General features: G+C 44.5%; 1 protein-coding gene across 1 annotated transcript; it reads left to right on the top strand.

The window, feature by feature from the left end:
- Window positions 1-280: 280 nt before the first annotated feature.
- On the top strand, window positions 281-24,581 carry ESRP2 (epithelial splicing regulatory protein 2; the record flags this gene model as incomplete). Its single annotated transcript, XM_015824323.2, has 14 exons — window positions 281-394; window positions 1,548-1,662; window positions 3,356-3,454; window positions 3,570-3,624; window positions 4,781-4,891; window positions 6,344-6,476; window positions 7,392-7,434; window positions 8,252-8,553; window positions 10,542-10,763; window positions 12,043-12,241; window positions 14,905-15,121; window positions 17,126-17,303; window positions 22,511-22,622; window positions 24,557-24,581. Coding segments are annotated over 13 exons (1,878 nt in total), but the record flags the coding sequence as incomplete, so codon positions are not given.
- Between the last annotated feature and the right edge of the window lie 1,035 nt (window positions 24,582-25,616).

The following is a 25,616-nucleotide window of genomic DNA, read 5'->3' as shown; positions in this document are numbered from 1 at the left end:
TATTATTATTATTATTATTATTATTATTTAAATTTATATACCGCCCTATCTCCCTTACGGGACTCAGGGTGGTGAACAGGCAATAATAAAAATCACAGTAAATATTACATAAAAGCCTGCTCTAAAATATAAAACCCCTAACAAAACCCAATCAAAACTACGCCAGGCAGGCCGCATGGAACAGATGAGTTTTCAGGGCTCGGCGGAACAGGCCATTGTGAGATGGGAATTTAGGTTGCAGGCTTGTGTAAGCGTGAATATTTTCCCCTTCTCTTTTCAGTTCAGCCAACTGGTTTCCAATGATCTGAAGGTCCTGGGAAGGAACTCATACATTTTCTGTACCGATGGCCAGCCCCTTATTCGACAAGTTCTCCACCCAGAAGCATCCAAAAAGGTAAGCTACGAATGGGATCCTGGCTATTACTCAGGACAACATCTTGGATCGACACCCAGGGCTCACTGGTTTTCTGTTGGGACTCACGGGGCCCTTCAAATCTGAAATTACGATGCAGTGAAACTAGCATGGTTAATGGCCATAATAACTTGAAAATTATGGGCTTCTGATTACAACACAAGTTTTATTTTGAAAGCGTCTTTGTGAAGTCAACATCCAAGCTCAACCCTTTTTTAAAAAAATCCTCTACGTCAGTGTTTCTTAACGTCAGCAGTTTGAAGATGGGTGGACTTCAATTCCCAGAATTCCCCAGCCAGATGGCTGGGGAATTCTGGGAATTGAAGTCCACCCATCTTCAAATTGCTGACGTTAAGAAACACTGCTCTTCATTTTCCCAATTGGACACAAGAACTCTAATTTCTTCAGATCAGACAAATAACACGCTACAAAAAAGACACCCTTGATTCTTTTCTAATCTAGCATAAGGTCATGACTTCTTCAGGTCAAACTGAAGAATTTCTTGTGACTTATGCAGATCATAAATCAAGGAAACTATACATCTGAGGTTTACTATTTCCTTCTGGGGATAATTTTGTCGGTGTGGTTCACAGCCCTAGAATGTCCTAATAGGCCTGAGTAGCACTTGAACAAGGCTGACTTCAGTAAACTTTTCAAAATTACACAAGCACAGACAACATATTGGTAGAATGTATTGATAAGTGCCCCCAGCCTGGCTAGTTTTAAGGCAATAGGATTAGCATAACTCTTGGCTAAGCTTTCTAATTTGCAAGTGAAAAGAGTTTTTGAGTTCAAGACTGGTGTTTCTATTGATGATCCATAGGAAAAAACTGTCTTTGTTATTTTCTTCAAACATATTCTAAACACTAGAAGAATCCATGACACCTTGATCTCATGAAATCAGTTCAGTGGTACTGATTTTGATTGAATTAGGGTTCTATATTTAGTCTAATTTAACTAATGTAATGGTCTTAATCTTCTCTAACATCCCCTTGTTTCCTTCTCCCATCCAGGAACACTTGGGAATTGCAGTTTTAAATTAGCTTTGTCAACATTCTATGTTTTATGCTAAACTACTAGACTCAACTGGTTCCAAATATTCATTATCTCCTTTTTATGTTACCCCCCATTACAGAATCTTCTGCTGTCTGACTGTTTTTATTCATTTTATGATCTACGGAAAGAATTTCATGACTGCTATCCCAGCTCAGCCGCCGTGAAGGATCAAACTATACAATCTATGGCAGAATGTATCCTTTGCAAAGTTGTGTCATAAGCAAAGTGGGATTTCTGATCTTCCAGATATTGTTAAGTGACAACCCCTAATAGCCTTCATCCTTGGCTAGACTGGTTGGCTTATGTTGAGAGCTGCAGTTCTGTAATGTCCAATATACTCCAGCTTCTGACTTCCCTTTTTTTTAAACACAGGGATATTTCGAAGCATGAAGTGGGCTCTGAATGGGTGCTACCAAGTCTTAATCCGAGTCTGTCAAAATGCTCCTTTTGGAAGAAAGAGCAGATGCATTCATCCTAAGGATGAAGTTGGTCTAAACCAGTGGTTCTCAACCTGTGGGTCGGGACCCCATTTGGGGTCGATCGACCATTTCATGGGGGTCGCCAAGCAAGGCTGTCCGCCATTTTTTTTGCCCGCCATTTTTTTTGTCCGCCATTTTTGTTTCCCCTTTTCCGGCGGGTGCCTTACCTCCCTTGGGCTGGGCCAGCTGGTGGTCGGCCTGCTCCGTCTCTGCCGCTTGCCAGCTACGCCTCGGCCGGCGCAGGGGGCGGAACCACGCATGCGCGGCGCTCCCGGGCAGGGAAAGTCCTCAACTTACGACCGGTTGGGTAGTCCTCGACTTACGACTGGTTTAGTCCTTGACTTACGACCTGTTTAGTCCTCGACTTACGACCTGTTTAGTCCTCGACTTACGACCGGTTGGGGTCGCGGCATTAAAAAGGTTGAGAACCACTGGTCTAAACATCAGTGCTATCAAGCATTGTAGATAAATGCAACGGTATCTAGGAAAGCTTCAACACACATAATCTTTTACTGTCAGTGGAAATCATTTTGTTAAAAACAAGGAAAGAAAGCGTAGATGTGCACAAAATACTCATATGAAAGCTTTTTGTCTTTGCAAATCCTGGAAAGTAAGGATCCTGGAACTGTGGAGGGCAGAAAACGCTGTGCAATGACAGAAAGCTTCTTAGCCATATGAAGTCAGGATCACATCAAAGCAAAATCAAAGCCTACCAGAGAGAAAACAGCGTCAGACCAGTGTCAGCTGGCAAATAGTTCCATAGGGACCCTAGCTAGTGAAGGCGAAGGATCTAGGGTCCAAACCATAAACATCCCTATTTATTCTATTTTATTTATCAAATTTATTGGCTGCTCATCTTTCCACAAGTAACTCGGGGTGGCTTACAACATTAAAAAGTAAAACTATATAAATAGAACACTACAAAACTATAAAATACAAAATGTAAAATGCAAAATGCAAAACATGACCCCTCTCCTTTGGAGCCCAGGCCAACTGGTAGAGCCAGGTCTTTAAGCTCTTACAGAAGGTAAGGCGGGTAGGAGAAGACCTCACTCCCGGGGTCAAGATGTTCCAGAGGACAGGCGCGATGGCAGAGAAGGTCCTTCTCCTGGAATTTCCTGGCCAATAGGGCCTGCAGCATGCCTCCTGTGTCAGCACAGGTGGGACGGGCCAATCTCAGTGGGATGAGATGTTCCCTCAAGTAGCCTGGACCCAGGCCATGAAGAACTTTAAAGATGTTTACCCACACCTTGGCTTGTACCTGGAAGCAAGCTGGCAGCCACTGTAGCTCATGGAACAGTGGTGTTTCATGGGCCGCTCTTGAGGTCCCAAGAACTGCCCACAGTTCCTAAGCATCTCTGTGGTTGGTGAAATCCTTTCACCGTCTTTTCTTAAACTTATCACTTAGATATCGGCTATGGGATAGATGAAAACGAGGAGGACTTTGGAGTATGGCAAGTGAAAGCCATGGTAGCCATTGTTTTCAGCATGCTTCCGGAGACATGCAGTAAGTGAAAATCTGAGTCTCATTCTGGGCCTGTTTTTCTCCTCCATCAGAAGCATCTTTTCTCTCCTTGGTGTATGCCCAGGCTCTTTCACGTCTTCATTTCGGTCTGTTTCAGATCACAGGTTTACCACCCCAGAAACGGTGAAGTACAAGTACGAAACAGGACCCTGGTGAGTGTTTTCCCCTCATAGGATGGCACCAGATGGAAGCTGGATGGGATGGGGTGGGATGGCAGAGATGACTGTGGAGTACCTGGAGCCAGGTTTTAATCTTATTTCCAGCCTTTTATTCCTGGGACAAAAACAAGGATAGCAAGGAAACATCTCCACTTATCTCAAACTTTGTAGAAAACCCAAAGTTTGGGTCCTTGGTCACCATTTTTGCTTTCTTCATATTTGATTTTTTTTCCCCTCAGGGCTTCCTAAATGCCAAATGTGATAAACATATCACCTTTGGGAGACAACACAAAGGGTGACCTTTAGAGAAATAGGCAAGAATCTAGACTAAGAGGCCAAAGCATTCTATAAGCTCTGAGAAACAAGATAATAACACAAAAGCAGCTGAGGGAAAGCTCTCCCTGATTCGTAAGGTGGGAAACTTAAAGCACTGTCATATTTGCAAGATTCTGTTATTGTAGCCCAGCTCAATAAAGTGTCCTTCTGGTTTTCCTGTGGAGTTGATTTTCTGGTTTGGTCTACCTGGTTGCTCTGACACTTACTTAGACTTAAGTCTTCCACTGTTGTACAACACATTGGGCCAAAAGTTTTCTCCAATTTTGGATTGGTTTCTGCTATGGCCTGTGAATATTATTGCAATACAGGCTGTGCATGTACAAGAGTTCATATTTTATCAGTTTTTTGTTATTTTTTATCTGTTTACTTAATTTGGAATAGTGTCCAATAGAATTTTCATGAAAGGTATTTGGAATAGAATAGAATAGAATAGAATAGAATAGAATAGGAATGGAGTAGAGTAGAGTAGAGTAGAGTAGAGTAGAGTAGAGTAGAGTAGAGTAGAGTAGAGTAGAGTAGAGTAGAGTAGAATGGAGTGGAGTGGAGTGGAGGAGTGGAGTGGAGTGGTGGAGTGGAGTGGAGTGGAGTGGAGGGAGTGGAGTGGAGTGGAGTGGAGTGGAGTAGAGTAGAGTAGAGTAGAGTAGAGTAGAGTAGAGTAGAGTAGAATAGAATAGAATAGAATAGAATAGAATAGAATAGAATAGAATAGAATAGAATAATGGAACTGCCTGTTGAGGACTGCCTGTAGTATGGTAATAAAGAATTGTGTCAGATTAAATTGCTGATTTGTATTGTCCTCTCTTTCTTTTTGTAGTAGTAAATCAGAAGCAGTGGACAACGAAACGGTCATACGTGCCCGAGGGCTTCCTTGGCAGTCTTCGGACCAAGACATAGCTCGCTTTTTCAAAGGCCTTAATATTGCCAAGTAAGAAAGTTGCCTATGGAGATTCTCGATCATCCAAGTCATGGTTGTCCCAAAGGTGTTATTTTCCCAAAAGACAACTGGACTTTCTTGGTGTTTTCTTTGAAAACATTTGGCTTCTGATCCAAGAAGAACTAAAGAAGCTTCTTGGATGAGAAGTAAAATGTTTTCAAAGGAAACACCCAAACACTTTGGGACAAGTAAGAAGATTGGGTTAATGCTGTCTGTTTCTAGCTGGATATCAAGGACCATTTTACTTTTCTGTTGCTACAAGTCCTTGTGTCTTCTGCCTTGGTGATCTTAGATGTAAAGAATTCAGGGTGAGAGTTTCATACTTAAAATTGGGGGACCCTGACAAATCAGTGTGGACAACAAACGTCTGAAAAACATGAAAAATTGCTGGTAGAACCATCGATGTCAAGACTAGAATGTTGTTATGTTCAGTTTTCTGCAGAGTCAAGACAGAGAAGGCAACAGCTGTTGTTTCTTCTGAAATCTGGAAGGAACAAGCCCTTCTAGATTAGGTATAATCGGATACCAACAGAACTAACTGACTCTGCATTCAGCCCACAAATTCCGTTTTGGGGCTGATTTCCAACTGCTGATAAGGTCATTGTGGTTTAACAATCTGGCTTAAGTTTTGTACTTTCTCAGTACTTTGCCACCCCCACATTTTATAATCTGATGTCCTGAAGAACTCAACCATGTTTTGGTTAATTCTAATTAAGCCAACGCAAAAGCTGTGATCTTGCTCATCAGTTTCATTATGATTGCTTTTTATAGGCTTCTGGATGTTCCAATTCTTTGTCCTGTTCCCCCTCCCCCCGTATCCCCTCACAATGGTCTAAACCAGGGGTAGGCAACCTTGGCTCTTTTATGACTCGTGGACTTCAACTCCCAGAATTCCTGAGCCAGCATGGCTCAGCATGGAAACCTCTCCATTTCTCCTCAGCATGGCTGGCTCAGGAATTCTGGGAGTTGAAGTCCACGAGTCATAAAAAGAGCCAAGGTTGCCTACCCCTGGTCTAAACATACTAAAAGAGCAATTTTTAGCTTTTACATCATTGGAGAAGGACTATTTCCTCACAAAATACTTGAAATGGACATCTGGAGCTGAGAGAATTTCACTACAACTTAAACCCTCTCTTCCTAACTCACGTTAATTGCCTCCTCTTTGAATGAGATGGGAGTAATTTTAATTTGCAACCTCACAGCTCTTCCTGGTGATTTGAGAGTGCATCCCATTGATTAGTATAAGAGATACCATTTTATTATTTTGATTGCACCGTTATTGTGTGTGGCTTTGGAGCAGGATTGAAATCTTATCCTCCAAGACTCCGTGGCCTCAATCAGCTTATCCAGATCTTAAAAAATGGCGCCACTTTGGAAGAAAGCTGGATATGGTCTAGTTCATTCTCTCTCTCTGGGGATGTCCTTGCTTCCCCTTTCTTTTAGGGGTGGTGTGGCCTTGTGCCTGAATGCTCAAGGAAGGCGAAATGGAGAGGCTTTGGTGCGGTTTGTCAGCTCGGAGCAGAGAGACCTGGCTCTGGAGAGGCACAAACATCACATGGGAAGCCGATACATTGAGGTAGTTTACTTAGCTATCATTGATTAATTATAACTAAATAGTTCAATGTGATATATTGGATGTGTGCAAAGAGGATGTAACAGTCATTTACTTATTTCCTATTTATTTAAATGCTTTACATGGTTGTCCATCTCACTACCATCTTTCTGGACAGCTGACAATGAATGAAGACTGAAATTATAATAAAAAAAATCAATGTATCCATATGTCAGGAGGCCAAATAGATCATTCCAGCTTATGATCAATAATAGGAAACCAACTAACAGAGTTTCCCTATCACCCCAGCCCAATAGCATGAAGGAACAACCAAGACTTTATCACGACTAACTGGATAAGGGCCATCCAAACCTCCAGCTATCTTCTCTTTGTATACTGGTTCTGCTGCCAATAAAATTGCATTGAAGGGATATGGAGCTTGACCATCCTGTCAGTACTGGTGGGTCAAAGGGAAACATTCAGAGTGATTCTACAAATAATTTGGCCCTTGGCCTTACGGGGCTTTCTTATGATAGCTACAGTCTTAAACTACACTTGGAAACGTGATGGAAGCTAATTCCCCTTCTTGAGCAGTGGTGTTATATGAGTGTTTTATAGATGAATTAAATATACTTTTACATGAGTACTTCTAAATCTACAGAATAAATGTTCTCAAGATCTCCTGATGTTCCATTTTCCTTATGGAGCACTGATCTGGTAGTTCCAGGTGGTATCCCAAACCACCTCTGGAAAGCTAGATTGATGTGGTCTAGAGGAGACATATCCCAAGGTCTTCCCAAATATTATGTCCTAATAAATCTAGATTCATAAAGGGTATCTTGTGTCGTTTTAAAGACAAATGTGCATATTATGCTAATATAACTCATCAAATATCTTGACATCTATCACAATTATTGTCTTTGCCTTATTTTGTTTCAGGTTTACAAAGCCATGGGAGAGGAATTCCTGAAAATTGCTGGTGGTGAGACCTTTAGAATAAAATCTATTAAGCTTGTGATCCAAATTGTATTGCAAGAAGATCTTTTTAAGCGGCTATAAGAAATAATATAAAAGCCGACATACCAAAATTCCTTTTTGGTTCCTTAACATGGACATCTCCAGGTTTGGGCTGGGGGATGGTATACAAGTATCTTATTGTTAGCTAAATAGTTGGGAGTTGATTCAACAGATTCAGAGATGGAGAAGGTTGTTCCAAATAGACCAGAGCCAGGAGACCAAGTGTTTGATAAGGGCTTTGTTGGCATGACTTAATGAACTAGCCAACTATACTTTAGCATACCATGCTGTGCAAACTCAGATTAATGATTAGTGATTAGTTTCTGGTTCTGAAACTAATCACTAATCATTAATCTGAGTTTGCACAGCATGGTAAGCTAAAGTATAGTTGGCTAGTTCATTAAGACATGCCAATAAAACCACTGACTCAATTTTGTAAGCTAACCACAGGCAGGTGTATAGTTTATTTATTAGATTATATCTCCTTTTTCATTTGTACAACCCATCGTAGTACATGTTTTGTTCTCTTCTTCTAATATCCTTAGAATAACAACCCTGGAGATGGGTTGGACGGGGAGGACTGGCTCAAAGTCACCCAACGAGCTTCTGCGCCTCAGGGAGGACTAGAATTCACAGCCACCCATCTCCTCGTCCAGCATCTTCACCATTATACCAAAACCTAGAACTAGAAAGAATTCTCAATTTCCAATTTAAATTTGCAATGTTTTCTTCCTCAGGGTTAAGTATAGGACATATGCTTAGTGGTCATCTCTTCTGTGTAGGCACCTCCAATGAAGTTGCCCAGTTCCTCTCCAAGGAGAACCAAGTCATCATCCGGATGCGGGGCCTCCCTTTCACCGCAACGCCCGAGGATGTGCTGGGCTTCTTGGGCCCCGAGTGTCCCGTCACCGGGGGCAAGGAGGGCCTCCTCTTTGTCAAGTATCCAGATGGCCGGCCAACTGGAGATGCATTTGTGTTATTTGCTTGTGAAGATTACGCACAGAATGCTCTTAAGAAACACAAGGAGATCCTGGGAAAACGCTACATCGAGCTCTTCAGAAGCACAGCAGCTGAAGTCCAGCAGGTTGTAGTAGATGTTGAATTCTGGGCCTTTGGGTCTGTTTCACCTTTTTTCATTGGGCCTCCCTAGGGCTAAGAGTCACAGGCAACTGGTGCAGAGATCCAGGAGGAATGAGAGTTATTTAAGCCTAGAATAGGACATAAAACAACTGTTGGAAGTTATCCACTGATGTTCAGGGCGATGAAATGAGTTGGATGATCTTTCTTAACTTCTCCAGAGGAGAAGTCAGCCCCACTAGGAAGACCAGACCATGAAATCAGCTCCACGGGAAGACTAACACTCCTTTTATTGAGATTAGCTACAATAAGAGAATCTGGCATGTCTGATTATGTTGTACCTCCTACTGCTACCATTTATAATTCAGTGACAGGAAGACGTCTGTCTGAGCCACTTCTGAACATTATCTCATAGTTCCAGACTTAAAAGATGTTCCAGCCCTTTTGCCTTGCTAACAGTTCCTACGTATTTTCAGCAAGGTCATCTTCCTTACTCTCCAGAGGGGAAAATTCTGCCCCAGTTTATCAAGGGCAAAAGCTCTTCCCCTTCAGATTACCAGGAGGAACTCCTCATGATGTCTTCACTAAGCCACGAAGCATAGTTTCCAAGCCAGAGTAGCTAAATGCATTCATTGCAGTAGTCCATACGCACGGTATCATGGCTTAGCATGATAACCTGACCCTACTATTTTGTTAGGATTCTTTCTGTTCACGCTTTTTGCAAAGCGCTTCAAGTAGAGGAGGTGACATCGTTTTGATTTCATCGTTTTGATCCCAAATAGGGAATATAATCAACACAGAGCGGGCCAATCAAGGATCCCCCCATTCACAGAGATAGCAAATTAGTCTTCTCGGAGGAGGAGAGAGGGCAATCAAGGCTGAATTCCAGAGAGGCAGTCATCTACACCTTTTCCAACAAAATCGCAAGCAAGGATCCCTTGGCACCACCTTAAACCCTGGTTGGTTTCCTTGTGGCAACCGCCTTCTAGGCAGACTGAGGGAAGATTGACCAGGTGGTCTGTAATCAACTTTAGGACAACAGTGTCTCAGACAGCTGGCTGGTCTCCAGTTGTCTGTTAGGCAAAGCCCAAGAGGGACTTACTAGGAATATTCCCAGTGAGATTTGAAAAAGGAGTTTGTGTGTATGTGTTTGTATGTGTGTGTGTGTGTGTGTGTGTACGTGCAGGGATTTCTCCAAGCTTATTATTTTAGCCAGATGGAAGCTTTTCCTTGTGCCGCAAAAGAAAGCCTGAATGTGTTTATGAGAGAAGCTGAGACTTTCCTGAATCAGCTTGCAGCGGTCACACCGAGCAAAGGGGTGGGCTTTAAGGAATGGCTGCATTTGCACAGATTTCGGACATAGGTGCTCAATGAGAAGTTAACCATCCCCTTGATTAAATGAATTAATCGAGTAATAGTTTAATTGAAGGCAAAAGGGTGGAGGTCACTCAAATATGAGCGATTTAGTAACATATTGATACAGGGAGACCTCGACTATTCATTTAATGACCAAAATTACGACAACACTGAAAAAGTGATTTATGATCATTTTCCACATGACTTTGGCAGCATCCCCGTGATTACATGATCAAAATTTGGATGCTTGGCAACTGGCATGTATTTACGACGGTTGCAGTGTCCCAGGTCATGTGATCACCTTTTGCAGCCTGATGAGCAAAGCCAATGGGGAAGCCAGATTCATTTAGAATAGAATAGAGCTGGAAGGGACCTTGGAGGTCTTCTAGTCCAGCCCCCTGCTCAAGCAGGAGAACCTATACCGTCTCAGACAAGTGACTGTCCATCCTCTTCTTAAAAACCTCCAGTGATGGAGAGCCCATGATTTCCGGTGGCAAGCTGTTCCACTGGCTAATTGTCCTCCCTGTCAGGAATTTTCTCCTTAGTTCACTTGTGCTCATAAGCTGAGGACAGACAGCCTAGTCCACATCCAAAGAGCTCTTCTGTTCTCATTCTTGGTGAACTTTCTCCTTCCTCCAGGTTCTCAACCGATACATGTCAGCCCCATTGATTGCTACTCTTCCTACCCCGATCGTCCCTGTCATCCCTCCTCCTTACACCATCGCTGCTGGCAGTGTGCGAGACTGTGTCCGCCTCCGTGGCCTGCCTTACACAGCTGGGATAGATGACATTCTGGAGTTCATGGGCGACGCAACTGGGGACATCAAACCGCATGGAGTTCACATGGTTCTCAACCAGCAAGTATGAACACGTTAGATGTCCTCAAAACTTTGGGAGCTGTTGGCTTCAAACAAGTGCTCATAACCTGTGATGGGCATCTCACAGAGGGGTTGTCCTAGGGGTAGAACACAGCACCCGTAAACCAGAAGGTGGCCATGATGGTGTTTTCTGCCATCCCGTGAGCCTCAGTTTCCTTTTGTCCTTTTTCTGGACAGCTGGATCCGTGTTTAACGAAGTGATCCATAATTACTTCCCCCCTCCAAAAAAAATGTGTTTGTGAAGTTTATGAGAACTTAAAGGTTTCTTGAAATGATCAGCACTAGTTTATCCCAAAGGTGCTTTCCAAAAGGCCAATCCAAGTAGATAAATAGGTACCACTTCGATGGGAAGGTAACAACATTCCATCTCCCTCAGCGTCTAATCATGCTGGCCACATGACCATGGAAGTATCTTCAGACAATGTTGGCTCCTTTGACTAAGAAACAGAGATGAGCAGCACCCACTAGAGTCGGACACGACTTTCCCTTGACGTTAACACAATCTTGCAAATCTGAAAGTACAGTTTTCTCTCATCTTCTTTACAGCCTGAGAAACCAGGGAGGGTCCCTCCTGAGCCTCTTGCTCCACTCAGTGTCCACTGTGGGCTTTGCTGTCTCTTCTCTGACCATGCATTTCTTCGCTCTGTCTCTCAAGGTGTCATGGTTCCGACATGTGAAACTCTTCAAAGAACTTCGAGGCATTGTTTACCTTAAAGAGTCTTTATTCGAGCAGCATAGCATCGGCACTTACATAGTCCAAGCCAAAATCTGGATTCCCCTCCCCTTGGCACACAGAATCAAACACAATTCCCTCCTCTCATTAACAGTCATAAATCACATTCTCCAATTAGTTTGAAATGCAGGCTTTCCCTCCTGTTCTCCAACCCACCATTCCTTATCGTCTCTTATTTCAAAAGCTCTGAATTCACACACTATTGCAATATTGTTATGTCTAACTAACTCCCATCACATTCCTCCCCCTCCCCCAGTATCATCTAATTCTAAGAGTGAAGCATAAGAAAGAAACAGGCTGCATCTCCATATGTTGTCAAAGCAAGAACATCCAATGTTAGCAGCGTTGACACAAGGTCTTTCTCACATCCCCCCCCGAGACATCATGGGCTGCAGGCTGGAGATAATTAGGGTGGTAGGCCATCTCTTTGAAAAAGTGATACAGCCAGTCTGGAATGCTGAATGTAGGTTTGTTCCTCTCTACTTCGCAAGGCACTAGCCAATGTTTTTCTTTCTTTCCTTCCTTCCAGGGCCGGCCTTCTGGTGATGCCTTTATCCAGATGAAATCTTCTGACCGAGCCTTCTTGGTATCCCAGAAGTGTCACAAGAAAATGATGAAGGACCGTTACGTGGAAGTCTTCCAGTGTTCAGGAGAGGAGATGAATTTTGTTTTAATGGGTGGCACTTTAAACCGTAGTGGCTTGTCTCCGCCCCCTTGTAAGTTACCATGTAAGTCTTGAGTCCTTCGCGTGCTCTGTGCTGCTCCCGGTTGACACGCTGGTAGGTGCTGAGGGGCAGCAGAATCTGGCTCATTTCTTTTGGGGTTCCCCCCCCCGATCAGGAATCAGATTTCTGGGGTCAGGCTGGGACTGCAAGCTGGGTGAAAAATGAGATATGATTGGCAGGTGCTTTTCTCAAAGCTGCTCACAGTACGGAGGTGCCAATGTGGGTAATCAGCTCCAACGATTGATTTTTGCTTCCAGTTAACTTGTGGTGTGTTGCTAGAATCACAGTGTTGCTTTCTTTTGGAGGGGGTGGGAGATATCAAATTGACCAAACAACAACAACAGAGGATTATCAGTGGTAATAGTAACAATGTGATGTTGCCATTAAAGGAACAGAAAAAGAAAAAAAAAAATGACCTGGAAAATTATATCCTATGCAGGTCTGTCCGGAAACTTTAGACTAAATTGCTCGCAAGCCACGGGTTTCTGCCAAAGCAGACCTACAAATGCTGGCTTATCAGTGGTATTCACCATTCAGGGTTGCAAAGCAAGTACGATTTCATCTTTCCTTTGTGATTGAATCATTTTTTTGGCCATCCACTGTGAATAAGAGGTCTGAGATGAGGACTACCTGTATAAGAACATCCTTAGCCAGGTCCCTGCAATGTGTTAAAAATTGCAATTCTCCAAGTTTCTCTTTCGTCCTCCTTATTTCTTTCCTCCAAGAATCAAGAGGGTCTGTTTTTTGGGCTGCAGTTTTGCTAGTGCTATAAACGGATCAGGATCTAATCAGTTTTAAATCCGCTATAAATAAATGTCAGCTTTGGCCAAATTTCAGTAGCTGGGTTTGGAAGCCTTTCTGCTTTGTACTGCTCCGAGATTAATGTTATTTTAACCAAGGGAAGACTTAATCTACAGAGGCCGCCTCTTGTTCAATAACAAGACCGAGGATCTCTCGGGACAAACCAAGGAGGACTGATGAAATCTGTTGGGTTTACGTGGCCTTGTAAACAGTGTCTCTGGTTGCGTTGAGCATCAAAGAATGACAATTTGTGATTTGGCTTTTGTGATGGAAAGAGGAAAGGAAAGGGAAAGGAAAGGAAAGGAAAGGAAAGGAGAAGGGAAGGGATGGAGAAGGAAACAAAAGGAAAGGAGAAGGAAAGAAAAGGAAAGGGAAAGGAAAGGAAAGAAAAGGAAAGGAAAGGAAAGGAGAAGGGAAGGGATGGAGAAGGAAACAAAAGGAAAGGAAAAGGAAAGGAAAGGAAAGGAGAGGAGAGGAGAAGGGAAGGGATGGAGAAGGAAAGAAAAGGAAAGAAGAAGGAAAGAAAAGGAAAGAAGGAAAGGAAAGGAGAAGGGAAGGGATGGAGAAGGGAACAAAAGGAAAGGAGAAGGAAAGGAAAGAAGGAAAGGAAAGGAAATGAGAGGAGAGGAGAAGGGATGGAGAAGGAAAGAAAAGGAAAGGAGAAGGAAAGAAAAGGAAAGAAGGAAAGGAAAGGGAAAGGAAAAGAAAGGAGAAGGGAAGGGATGGAGAAGGAAACAAAAGGAAAGGAAAGGGAAAGGAAAGGAGAGGAGAGGAAAGGAAGGGATGGAGAAGGGAACAAAAGGAAAGAAGGAAAGGAAAGGGAAGGGAAAGGGAAAAGAAAGGAAAGAAAAGGAAAGGAGAAGGAAAGAAAAGGAAAGGGAAAGGAAACAAAAGGAAAGGGAAAGGAAAGGGAAAGGAAAGGAAAGGAGAAGGAAAGAAGGAAAGGAAAGAAAAGGAAAGAAGGAAAGGAAAGGGAAAGGAAAGGAGAGGAGAGGAAAGGAGAAGGAAAGAAAAGGAAAGAAGGAAAGGAAAGGGAAAGGAAAGGAAAGGAAAAGAAAGGAGAAGGGAAGGGATGGAGAAGGAAACAAAAGGAAAGGAAAGGGAAAGGAAAGGAGAGGAGAGGAAAGGAAGGGATGGAGAAGGGAACAAAAGGAAAGAAGGAAAGGGAAGGGAAGGGAAAGGGAAAAGAAAGGAAAGGAAAGGAAAGGAGAAGGAAAGAAAAGGAAAGGGAAAGGAAACAAAAGGAAGGGGAAAGGAAAGGGAAAGGAAAGGAAAGGAGAAGGAAAGAAAAGGAAAGGAAAGAAAAGGAAAGAAGGAAAGGAAAGGGAAAGGAAAGGAAGGGGAAGGAGAGGAGAGGAGAAGGGAAGGGATGGAGAAGGGAACAAAAAGAAAGGAGAAGGAAAGGAAAGGAAGGGAAAGACATGGGAAGGAGGGAGAGAGGGGGGGAAGGAAGGGAAGGAAGGAAGGAAGTCCATTCTGTCAACCTAAATCTTGTTTTAAAGCTTCTTTTGCTTAAAGCTCAGAGTAACATTCACAGGAATAGTTTTGCTGCCTTCTGGTAGAGAGGAGATTATTCTCCTCTGTTCTGAAATTGGCCCAGTGGGGACCTTCGCATCCTTTCATCGCCATTCCAGCAAGGCCCTTTTGAGCCCAGAAGCCAAACACTGGAGAGCCCTAAAAGGATGGTTCAGAATAGACAAAGTGGGCCAGTCCGCTTTGTGGGAACTGTCGTGTTTCTCCCCTGCCTGACAGGTGTCCCCGAATCTATCTGTTCGTCTGTTTTCTTTTCCCAAGTCAACCTCAGCTGCCCAGCAGAATCTCTGCGGCTGACTGGCTACCTGGTTTGCTTTCTCGTCCCTCTCCAGGCCTTTCTCCTCCCGCCTACGCTTTTCAAACGGCGGCCACCACAGTGATCCCGGCAGAAGCCGCAATCTACCCATCGCAAGCCCTCTTGGCTCCAACCAGGACTCAACAAGCCTCAGCTGCAGCCGCAGCGGCCGCGGCCGCCGTCACTCCAGCTGTCGCCTACTACCCTGCTCAGGCAGCTCAACTTTACATGAACTACACAGCTTACTACCCCAGGTACTATTGAAGGGTGATGCGTATTTGTCTGAGCCAGTCGTTATGCTTTGGGACACACCCAAACTCGAGCAAAAAATCTTGCAACTCATTTAGATCACTGAGAGTTTCAATTGTCATTTACGTTTCTAGTCCTCACAGTATTTGAAATGCATTTTTAAGATGCTTCACATTTAAGATGTCAAGGGATGAGGAGGACTGATGTTGTTGATCAAGGGCCAGATTAGGATGAAGTTTTACCTTTGAAGAACGTAAGGCCCTCAATTAAGGACAAAGTACTGTATGAATTTGAAGCCGGGTCCTCAGTATCCTGGATTATTAACAGAATTACAGAGTTGGAAGGGACCTTGGGGGGGGGGGATCTTCTAGTCCAACCCCCTGCTCAAGAAGGAGACCTTATATGAGTAGTTGCCCAGTCTCTTCTTATAAGCCTCCAGTAATGGAGCACTTGTTCTCTGCTTGAAATTCAGCTGGTTTTTGGTCATTTTGACTAGTTTTTTCCCCCCGCGCCTCAGATCTCCTGGCAATGTTGAAGCCCACCCTTCTGTATAACAGCCAACATGGCCAATGTGCAGGAGTTTGAACCCTCTTGCTTGCTTTATCTTTGGATCGGGCCAGGTAACAAACTTGTCAACAAATGCAAAAGCTAATAAAGTTTGTCTGAGGATCTGGAGCTGGGAAAAGCTTCAGCCTCAGTTCGTTTGGAGAATACTTGTGTGTCCGCGGCGGTCACCCCGGCCCAGTTCCAGGCCTTCCCAATCTTTTTCTTTCACCCCCAAGACTCTTGGGCAGAGAAGGGATATTCAGCTGGGTCTTTCCCCAGGATTCCATGACTGCCTTCCACAGCTGGTGCACGGTGGAGGAAAAGCTGAGTTGGGTTTTACGGAGTTTGCAGGCCACCGCTCCACGTTTGTCCTTGCGTTCTCCAGAGTCACGTTTTCACCTTCAAATCCAAGCTGCAACGTAGCCCTGGGACATAATTTATTTTCATGCATTCCTGTTTTGTCCTTCAAAGGGCAGAAAGTATGCTGAGAGGGCTTACTGCAAGTTTAAGAAGGGAACTAGTGCTTTCAGTATCATGAAAAGGTATTTTTTTAAAAAAACAAGCAGAGGTACAAAATTAGTACGGGCATGCCAATGAAAATATCCAAGGTCTGTTTAGAAGCAAATGCTGGAATGCCATGTATGTGAGGTCATCATTGGAACGGTGAGCCCAACTCACCCCGGCCAGATGCCCTCAGATTATGTTGACTTGCAGTTCCCAAACTTAGTAAGCATCTTAGCTTTGTCTGCTTGTGGGCCTCACCAGGGTAGAATCCATTAATCATAAAAGGATTTTGTGGGAAGTTCTCAAATTCCACTGGGCTTGTGGATTTTGGACACCCAGAATTCTCTAGGCCACTATGGAGTTCACTGAGAATTCTGGGAGTTGAGGTCCACCCAACTGGTGGCACCCATGTTGGAGAAGTGGACATATATGTTTCACTGGAAGATAGGAGTAATGGGTATGAACAAATTGTTGCAAATCTGAGACAGTGTTTTTCACTCTTGGTGGCAATTTTTAAGATGTGTGGACTTCAGGTCCCAGAACATGCTGGCTGGTATTACTGGAAGGACTGGGCTGATCTAATCTAACTGGAGCAGCTTTAGAGGAGGATTTTGATGGCCAAGTTGGAGCAATGGATTTGCAATGACTTCCACAGTTCAACTTGCCCAGTCTTCTTTGCAAGCAACTGGCTTTTGGAATCATTTATTCAATTCCCGTGGATTCAGAAGAGGACTTATCAATCTCGGCAACTTTGAGACAGGTGGACCTTAACTCCCAGAATTCCTTAGCCAGCGCTGGCTGGGAAATTCTGGGAGTTGAAACCCACACATCTTAAAGTCGACCCTAAGGTTAAGAGACATTATTGAAGAGAATCAGTTCCCAAGTCTTCTGATCCAAGCGATGTATCGATATGTGGGAAACAGCCCTTCGGCCACCATGTTCTGTTCCTCTTTCTTCAGCCCTCCAGTGTCTCCAACCACTGTTGGCTACATCACGGCTCCACAAGCCGCCGTTGCGGCCGCTGCCTCGGCTTCCCACACTCCGATGCTCCCTCAGGCAGGCGCTCTTGTCCGGATGCAAGGATTGCCCTACAATACAGGAATGAAGGAAATCCTCAGCTTCTTCCAAGGCTATCAGGTGAGCGTCCAGTCTTTTGACTCGCATTCCTCTTTTCCTTGTAAGGAAGTCTGTCAGGGCAAGATGGGCGCTTCCCAAATCTCATTCTTGGGAGAAGTTTGGAGGGAACCGCGGCCTTTCTAAGAATTTCCAACTTGGGAAAACGGAAGACCTAATGTTAAATCTTCAGTGCGGTGGGTGTTTAAATATACAGGTAGTCCTCGACTTACAAATCATTTGTTTAGTGACCGTTCAAAATTAAAACAGTGGCTTATGACCATTTTTCACACTTACGGCTGGGGCAGCATCTCCATGGTCACGTGATCAGAATTCAGACACTTGACTCATTTTTACGACAGTTGCAGTGATCCCCTTTTGCGACCTTCTGACAAACAAAGTCAATGGGGAAGCCGGATTCGCTTAACAACCGCAATTACCAACTTATCCATGGCAGTGATTCAATTAACAACTATAGCAAGGAAGGCCATAAAACAGGGCAAAATCCAACGGTCTGACTTAGCAACAGACAGTTCGGGTTCAGATGTTGTAAGTCAAGGACTATCTGTATCACCAAGCTAACAGGACCCACGAAACGTTTGTTTTTAGTGAAATGGTGACGGGGCGAGGTGCCTGTAGTTGAAGAATGTCTGTTGAATTAGAGAATGTGCCGTTGGTGTGATGTTGTCATCACCCAGGTGACAGAAATCGGGTTTGAGCATCATTTGACACCACTTTTGCAATGACTTTATTGCCCAGATGATGCCTTTTGTCCATTTCCATCACTTCAGTTGCCACGGATGTTTCATCCACTTAATGCAAAGTCTGTCCCAGCAAGATCTGGCAGAATAAGGTTTCACTCTACAGTATATATGAACTCCAGGTATAGTCCAATAAAGTGGTATAATAGCAAAGAAGGTGACCTTTTCTTTTAAAAAATCACTGTTTTTTTAAGGTTCTGGGTCATTTTATCTTCAACATGACCTTTAAAACTCTGGTTTTTGATTCTTGGTAGATCACTTTTTTTCCTTGGGGATACAAGATGCATTTGTGTCCTTGCCTCTAACGAATTCCTGTTACCTTGACCAATAGGTAACACTGAAGGTGCCCCCTCGTGGCACGCGCTGGTATTTACTGGCGAGGCATCTTTGCTCATGGCAAGAAACAGCTCTTACTATCCAAAAGGGTTTCAAGGTGCCTTCAAACATCTCACTGCCTGTTCCAAATTGAGGTTGCAACCTTGTCTTGTGGTGGGTTTTCCCTGCGTGAAAAAACAATGCAAGAATCGACCTTAGAGACCTTAAAAAGATAGCTACCTTGACCAATAGGTAACACTGTCCCTCACTAGCACTTAGTCTTATATACCGCTTCACAGTGCTTTACAGCCTTCTCTAAGTGGTTTGCAGAGTCAGCCTATTGCCCCCCAATAATCTGGGTCCTCATTTTACCGACCTCGGAAGGATGGAAGGCTGAGTCAACCTTGAGCCGGTGAGAATCGAACTGCCGAACTGCTGGCAGCTGGCAGTCAGCAGAAATAGCCTGCAGTACTACATTCTAACCACTGCACCACCAGGGCTTGTGGTGGATGGTGGCTACTAGTGGAAATGGATGGTGGCTGCTAGTGGATGGTGTGGATGGTGTGAATGGTGGCTACTAGTGGAAATGGAGGTAGCTGAGAGCCAGTGGGGTATAGTGATGAAGGTGTTGGATTGTCACCATGGATGACTTTGGTCCAGTCCCTCCTTCTCAGCCCCGTAGCTAGAATGGCTCAGTATGGAAGCTTCTTGAGGGATTTTGTATCAGCCCCTATACTGGTCTGTGAGAATGACCATGGCAGACAGCAGAAATGGCGATTTCCTGATCTTGGGAAAAGTTGAAACGGAGGCTGGAGAAGGGAAATAGCTGCAACGTGTTTATTTATTTATTTATTTATTTTTTAAACTTATATGCCGCCCTTCTCCCCCATGGGACTCAGGGCGGCTCACAGCATATTAAAAAACAATACAAAACGTTTCCCTATAAAAGCCAATTAAAAACCAAATATTTGTAGCTGTGTCTTATTTAAAATCATTAAAAATTGTCCCTATTTAAAAATTCACCCTAGGTCAGTCCCGCTTGCTGAAAAAGCCATGTCTTGAGGGCGCGGCGGAAGGTTAAGAGATCCGGAATCATCCGGATCTCGGGGGGTAGTTCGTTCCAGAGGGTGGGGGNAAGGCCCTCCCCCTGGGGGTCGCCAGCCGACATTGCTTGGCCGACGGCACCCTGAGGAGGCCCGCTCTGTGGGAGCGTACCGGTCTGTGGGAGGGAATCTGTGGCAGAAGGCGGTCTCGGAGATATCCAGGTCCTATGCCATGGAGCGCTTTAAAGGTGGTAACTAACACCTTAAAGCGTACCCGGAAGGCCACTGGCAGCCAGTGCAGCTCGCGCAGCAGCGGTGTCACATGGGAGCGACGCGTCGCTCCCAACACCGCCCGCGCGGCCGCATTCTGGACCAGTTGAAGCCTCCGGATGCTCCTCAAGGGGAGCCCCATGTATAGAGCATTACAGTGTTGCTGTACACTTGCCCTAAATCCTCCTTTCCTTTGTGTTTTAGTCATTCTGCTCTCGGTTCTAAAGTCCTTGTTCCTCATTTAACGGGTGGGGAAGCCCTGCTCCATTTTGCATTGCTTGTGAACAAGTTGTCAGGGGCTGACATTGCTGAGCGAGTGAGGAGGGAGAAGAAACAGGACTTCGGTTGGGGGTTCAACTGAGGGAGGGGAAGAGCCGGGGACGTGGCTGGTGCTGGTGACGATTACCCTCTGTGTGGATTTAGAGCACTGCTTGTGGCAGATCTAGTTGAGGTAACCAGCCAAGGAAACTCTCTCAAAACGAACACTTCATGTTCTTCTGATCCCTTGTTGTTGTACCTCATTATCTGGATGGGCATCAAGACGGCAACAAACCAAGAACAACGTCACCAAAGGCAACTGTGTGAGTGGTGAGGTGATCTCAAGTCATCTGCCCCATGCAGTGGAGCCCATTGTCCTATGGGTTGTGTTGAAGAAGCTGCTAGACTGGGTCCATGTGACTGACTCGTGTATGTCCATATCTCCTTTTTTCTGGAAAATGGGTGGGGAGGCCACGTTCATTCTAAGATGTTTTTATCTTGTCTTCTTTCTTTTATCCCTAAATAGAAGGCAAATCTTGGTAGCCCCTAATTTCCTTTCTCTCTCCTTTATTCTAGAGGTGTTCCTGGTTTTTTTGTTTTTCCTTTTCTATTCATTATAGACAAAAGCAATATTTCTTTTACTCTCTCATCCTCCCTTTCTCCTCTTCTAACGCGTGCTGAAATAAGGCTACCAGGAAGTCCTCAGCCTACTGCCTAGATATTTTGTCTCCAGGGTAAGATTCCAGAGACTGGGAAATGCATGAGACGGTGCTCTTTACTTCAGGCTGCCTTACGGCTTTGATGTATTTATCGGACCATTATGGAAATAGAAACCTAGATCAGCGGTTCTCAACCTATGGGTCGCGACCCCATTTGGGGTCGATCGACCATTTCACGGGGGTCGCCAAGCAAGGCTGTCCACCATTTTTTCCCCCCTTTTCCGGCGGGTGCCTTACCTCCCTTGAGCTGGGCCAGCTGGTGGTCGGCCTGCTCCGTCTCTGCCGCTTGCCAGCTACGCCTCGGCCGGCGCAGGGGGCGGAACCACGCATGCGCGGCGCTCCCAGGCAGGGAAAGTCCTCGACTTACAACCGGTTGGGTAGTCCTCGACTTACGACCGGTTTAGTCCTCGACTTACGACCGGTTGGGGGTCGCGGCATTAAAAAGGTTGAGAACCACTGCCCTAGATTAAGATGCCCTGGTTGAATCTAAGATTGGAATTCTCGTGTTCGTCGTCATAAAATGGCCGGCCTCAGATGCAACAGGAAATCGTGATTTCTCAGTGAACGAGTTCTCCCGATTTCCTTCTCTGAAAGCACTTTGGATCCTGGCTTGTTCTTTTCCACTTACAATCCAGCTGCAGTTCCAGATCTCCACTTCTTCTGAAACATAAATTTGCCAGAAGCTTGGGCAATACTGGTCCTGTGTTGTGTTTAGAGACCAAGGCAATCATCTCCAATCTGGGCAAGCGAAAGAATATGATAACATGAAGTTTGTTGTAGCTGGTTTCCTTTCCTTCCAATTGTTGTCTAAAGTCCCCCTGGGCTCTGAACTTTTATCACCATTCAGCAGGTGTGGGAGAACACTGGGGGTGATCTGGATGTAATGGCTATGTGTGGTACTTTCCATTGGTTTCCCCATTTCTTTTTTGCTCTTCACACTTCTAGTTGCATATTCCCCACAGCTTTTCTTAAGTCCTGGCTAAGCTTGATGCATCAACCAAGCACACCGAGATGAAATCAACTTGCTCCTATGAAGACATACCTTTTAACAAATGAGCTTTTTCACAGATTTCTCCCCCCCCCCCAAAAAAAGGTCAGGTCTAATCAATGGCCAACGGCTTGTTTTAATGCTTGCTGATTTCAGTTCTCTTAATTCTCTCTGGAAATTTTGAAAGCTTATCCCAGGAGTCTTCAAACTTGGCCCTTTTATGACTTGTCCACGTAGGCACTGGGAGCTGAGTTCCGCTTGAAGGCTCTTGATTATTCAACGTATTCACAGAGATATTAGATAAACTTGGGTCTCCAATCCTAATTTATACCACCAGCAGAATCAAAGTCAGGTGCAGCCCTTTTCAGAAGGTGGAAAGTTAAATGTGCCGAATTTAGATCGGCCCCACCAGGAGCAGTTAAAAAAGAACAGAGAGGAAGTTCCATCACAGCCGAATGATGTGCTGTGGAGGTAGATGGGATGTGAAATTCCCCCCAAACTGAGCAAATGGCTAATTTGGTTAAAAGTAGGGGGGGGTGTCTCCAAACTTGACAACTTGTGGACTTTTAATTCCCAGAATTCCTCAGCCAGCATGGCTGGGTAATTCTGGGAGTTGAAGTCCACAAGTCGTAAAAGGGCCAAGTTTGAAGAACCCTGGTTTATCCAAACAAGATTGCAAACCACCCCCAGTTGGGCTTAACTCTGAGGCAGGACTACCTCAGTTCCTTTGCTGATGGAAACTTTAAACCCACCCACCCACCCACTCTTTTAAAGAAAAATGGCACGTGCTGATGGGGGGAAAGGGTGGCTTGCTGGTTCAAAACCCACCCCCGTGTTCCTTCTCTTGCTGATCTTGTGTATCACACTTGTACTGTAGTATGCTCCCGACGACTACAATGGCCTCATTCAGCTGAACGACCAAGCAAGGAGCGTGTTACAAGCACCGAAAGACTGGGTTTGCTTGTAAGTGTTGGTAACCACCAGAGAAGGTAAGCTTGGATTGGCCGAAGCGCAGCTCTTTGGTGGTGAATGGAAATGATTCTGTGGGGAGATGATTTTTGTTCCCTTTTCCTTTTCTTTAAAAATAAAATAAAAAAAAAAAACAACCCAAACCAACCAATCACGTTTCATCCTCTCTTCCTAGCTCGTGATGGGATTTTGCTTGCTAACACTTCCTTGCTTGGGCACCTTGCATGGCTCCACTAACCCAACGGTGATGTTGATCGTCTCAATGTGTTTGTGCTTCGGGATGGACGTTTAGGACAGGGGTCTTCCAACTTGGCCCTTTTAGGGCTTGTGGACTTCAACTCCCAGAATTCCTCAGCCAGCGGGCAGGGGTCTTCAAACCTGGCCCTTTTAGGACTTTTATGAGCTTGTCTGGCTGAGGAATTCTGGGAGTTGAAGTCCACAAGTCCTAAAAGGGCTACGTTTGAAGACCCCTGATTTAGGAGAATGTTGGGAGGTTGGACTTTTCGAAGTTTGCGCGGCATTCTCTAATTCTGGGGTTGTTTTGTTTTTTTTTGAAACAAGGCTTCCTTCCTGCAGCCGTCATCAGCTGTGTGGGCCACTCTCCATTGGTCCTATGATCAGACCTGGAGCAGGAAAAGCAAAATACCCTGCCTTTGATTTGGGACAGATGGAAGAGGAAGCATCATTAATTGGGGGTCCTGATTATTCGTCCATTTCTCACCCCAAATTGTTGATTTAAATGGCAGAGGTTATCTTAGGTTTGCTGAGAGTATAACAATGAAAACTGTTTTGGTCTAACATTTCTTTTTTTGGCAGGATGGATTATAGGAAATCAGCCCCTTTCTTTCCTAAATTTGATGTTTGTTACTGCTGAATCTCTTCTATGCCCTTCTTGGTGTTTCCTATTTGGTGTGTGTGTGTGTCTTAAAAGTGTGTGACTAAAGATTACCAACTGGATCTCCCAGACGAGCAATTCTAGAAATTAAAGATCAGAATAGAAAAGGATAGAAAGGCAGGCAATCAATGAAATTGAGAGTTCCTTGATGCTCTCTGGAGCTTGGATGTTTTCTTGCAGACGTTTCATTACCCAACTAGGTAACATCATCAGTACCGGGTGAGTTAGTGGGGTAATGAAACATCTGCAAGAAAATTCTTCTCCATCAGTATATGAAATTATGACCTGAAAGGGGCCGTCAGAGTTACCAGGGCTTGAAGTGGACAAACCCGTGGCTTGTCCAAGTCTGTTGGGCGCAGTCTGCCTGTGCGTGGTTTCCCCATGGGGTCGGTTTTCAGAGAAGGGTCCGTGATCTCTGCACCTTGGTCCTCTCAGCTTCCGTTTTAATTTCCAACAATACTCTGGAGCAGACCTGGGCATTTTATAGCCCCACCCCACATCTGACCCTTTGGCAGTCCCTGTCTGGCCTACTACATGAAGTCAGTTGGAAATCACATGTAAATAACGACATGCCGTGCATGCAATAGAATTCAACTGCTTTATTTTTAAGGCAACTGCTATTTCCTCCCCCCCCCCAATTTACATAAGTGTGTGTGTGCACGCCTACGCATCTTCACAGCCCTGTTGGTTTGGCTGTCTGCAACAGTCCCCTTTCCTCCTGTGGCCGCTTGGGAAAACGAATTGCCCATGCCTGCTCTGGAGTAAAGATCTGGCAGGTGAACCTGATAAGATTCCGCCCTTTGGTATGGGATACAGGAGGGTTTTTGCAGCTCTTCTCAGGAGATCCATGTAGTCCAGAGAGGAGACCACCTCTTTTCCAGGTAACTTCAGCTCCATCGTGTTTAACAGGCTCTTAGTTCACATGGTGTCATCGGTCCCGAATAAGTGTCTGTCAACTTCTCAGCCTCCAGTGGGGAAGAGAAGCCGAGATGGCCCCTTGGTTCTTGTCTCCACCTGCGCCCGGCCGCCCTTTTGATCCTCTTCCTTCCGTTGTTGCAGCTCCATGCAGACTCCGTCCTTCCGCTTTTCAACTTCAGCGGTCAGCCTAGCGGAGAAGCTCTGGTTACTTTTCCCAGCCTGGACTTGGCCAAGAAAGCTGTGTCTGAGCAAAACGGAAGCCTCTTGGGGGGCCACTGTGTGGACCTCTGCCTTATCTAGACCTCCACGCCCCACCCCCGTGGATCCGAGTGTGGGGAAAAAGAACAAATCTCCTCCTTCCTCTTCAAAGCAGCCATGTCTTCCCTGCCCAACAGCCTTTTTCTCCTCCTGGCAGACAGAGCCATGTCCTCCCAAAGCAGGTCAACCAGGGGAGAAGGAATGACAGCTGTTCCCTAACAGCCTGATTTAATTGCTCAAATATTATCAAGATAAACTCAACTGAACTACTGAAACGCTGTAGATTTTAGGTTGTTGTTTTTTGTTTTTTTTTGTTTTATATATGAAATACAAACACATAAAAACCATTTTGCATTTACCATTCGGAGATAAAAATGTTTTATTTGAAATGCAGACTTGCCAAAGCTCTTTCTCTTATTTGGAGTAGAAGGGAATTCCATCTCATCAAAAGAGAAGAATCTTTTGGTGGTTTTTTTTTTTGTTTGTTTGTTCCCATAAAAGGTGTCAAATCAAATTATATTTTCCTGTTCCCTTTCCTTACTTAAAAAGAAAAAAAAAATGTCCAAATGAAATGACAGAATAAGCTTTTCAGTTGAATTATGTTTTCCTGCTCCCTTTTCTTAAAAAGAAAAAAAAAACACGTTATTGTCCAAATGCAATGAGAAAATGAGCTTTTCAGTTTTTCTTTTAATTTGTGTTTTGTGAGGTAGAACCTAAGTTAAGTAAAGCCATATCCAATTTTCAAACTGCCAACCTGTAAACTAAACAAAGGTAGAATCTTAGTAGGACAATGACAGCACATAAACACCGAGGACTAGTAAATTATATATGTTGTTTTATTTAAACATCATAGTGCTCAGATACTGTATTTTGTTTTTGCTCTAGTTCACATGCATGCCATTTGTTTACAATATTCATTTGTATATTATGACACTGCAAAGAA

Source organism: Protobothrops mucrosquamatus, unplaced genomic scaffold (genome assembly GCF_001527695.2).
Source record: "Protobothrops mucrosquamatus isolate PMUCROS unplaced genomic scaffold, P.Mucros_1.0 scaffold2202, whole genome shotgun sequence".
NCBI lineage: Eukaryota > Metazoa > Chordata > Lepidosauria > Squamata > Viperidae > Protobothrops > Protobothrops mucrosquamatus.
Note: the sequence above shows the minus strand (reverse complement) of the source record. Positions and strands in the feature narration are given on the sequence as shown.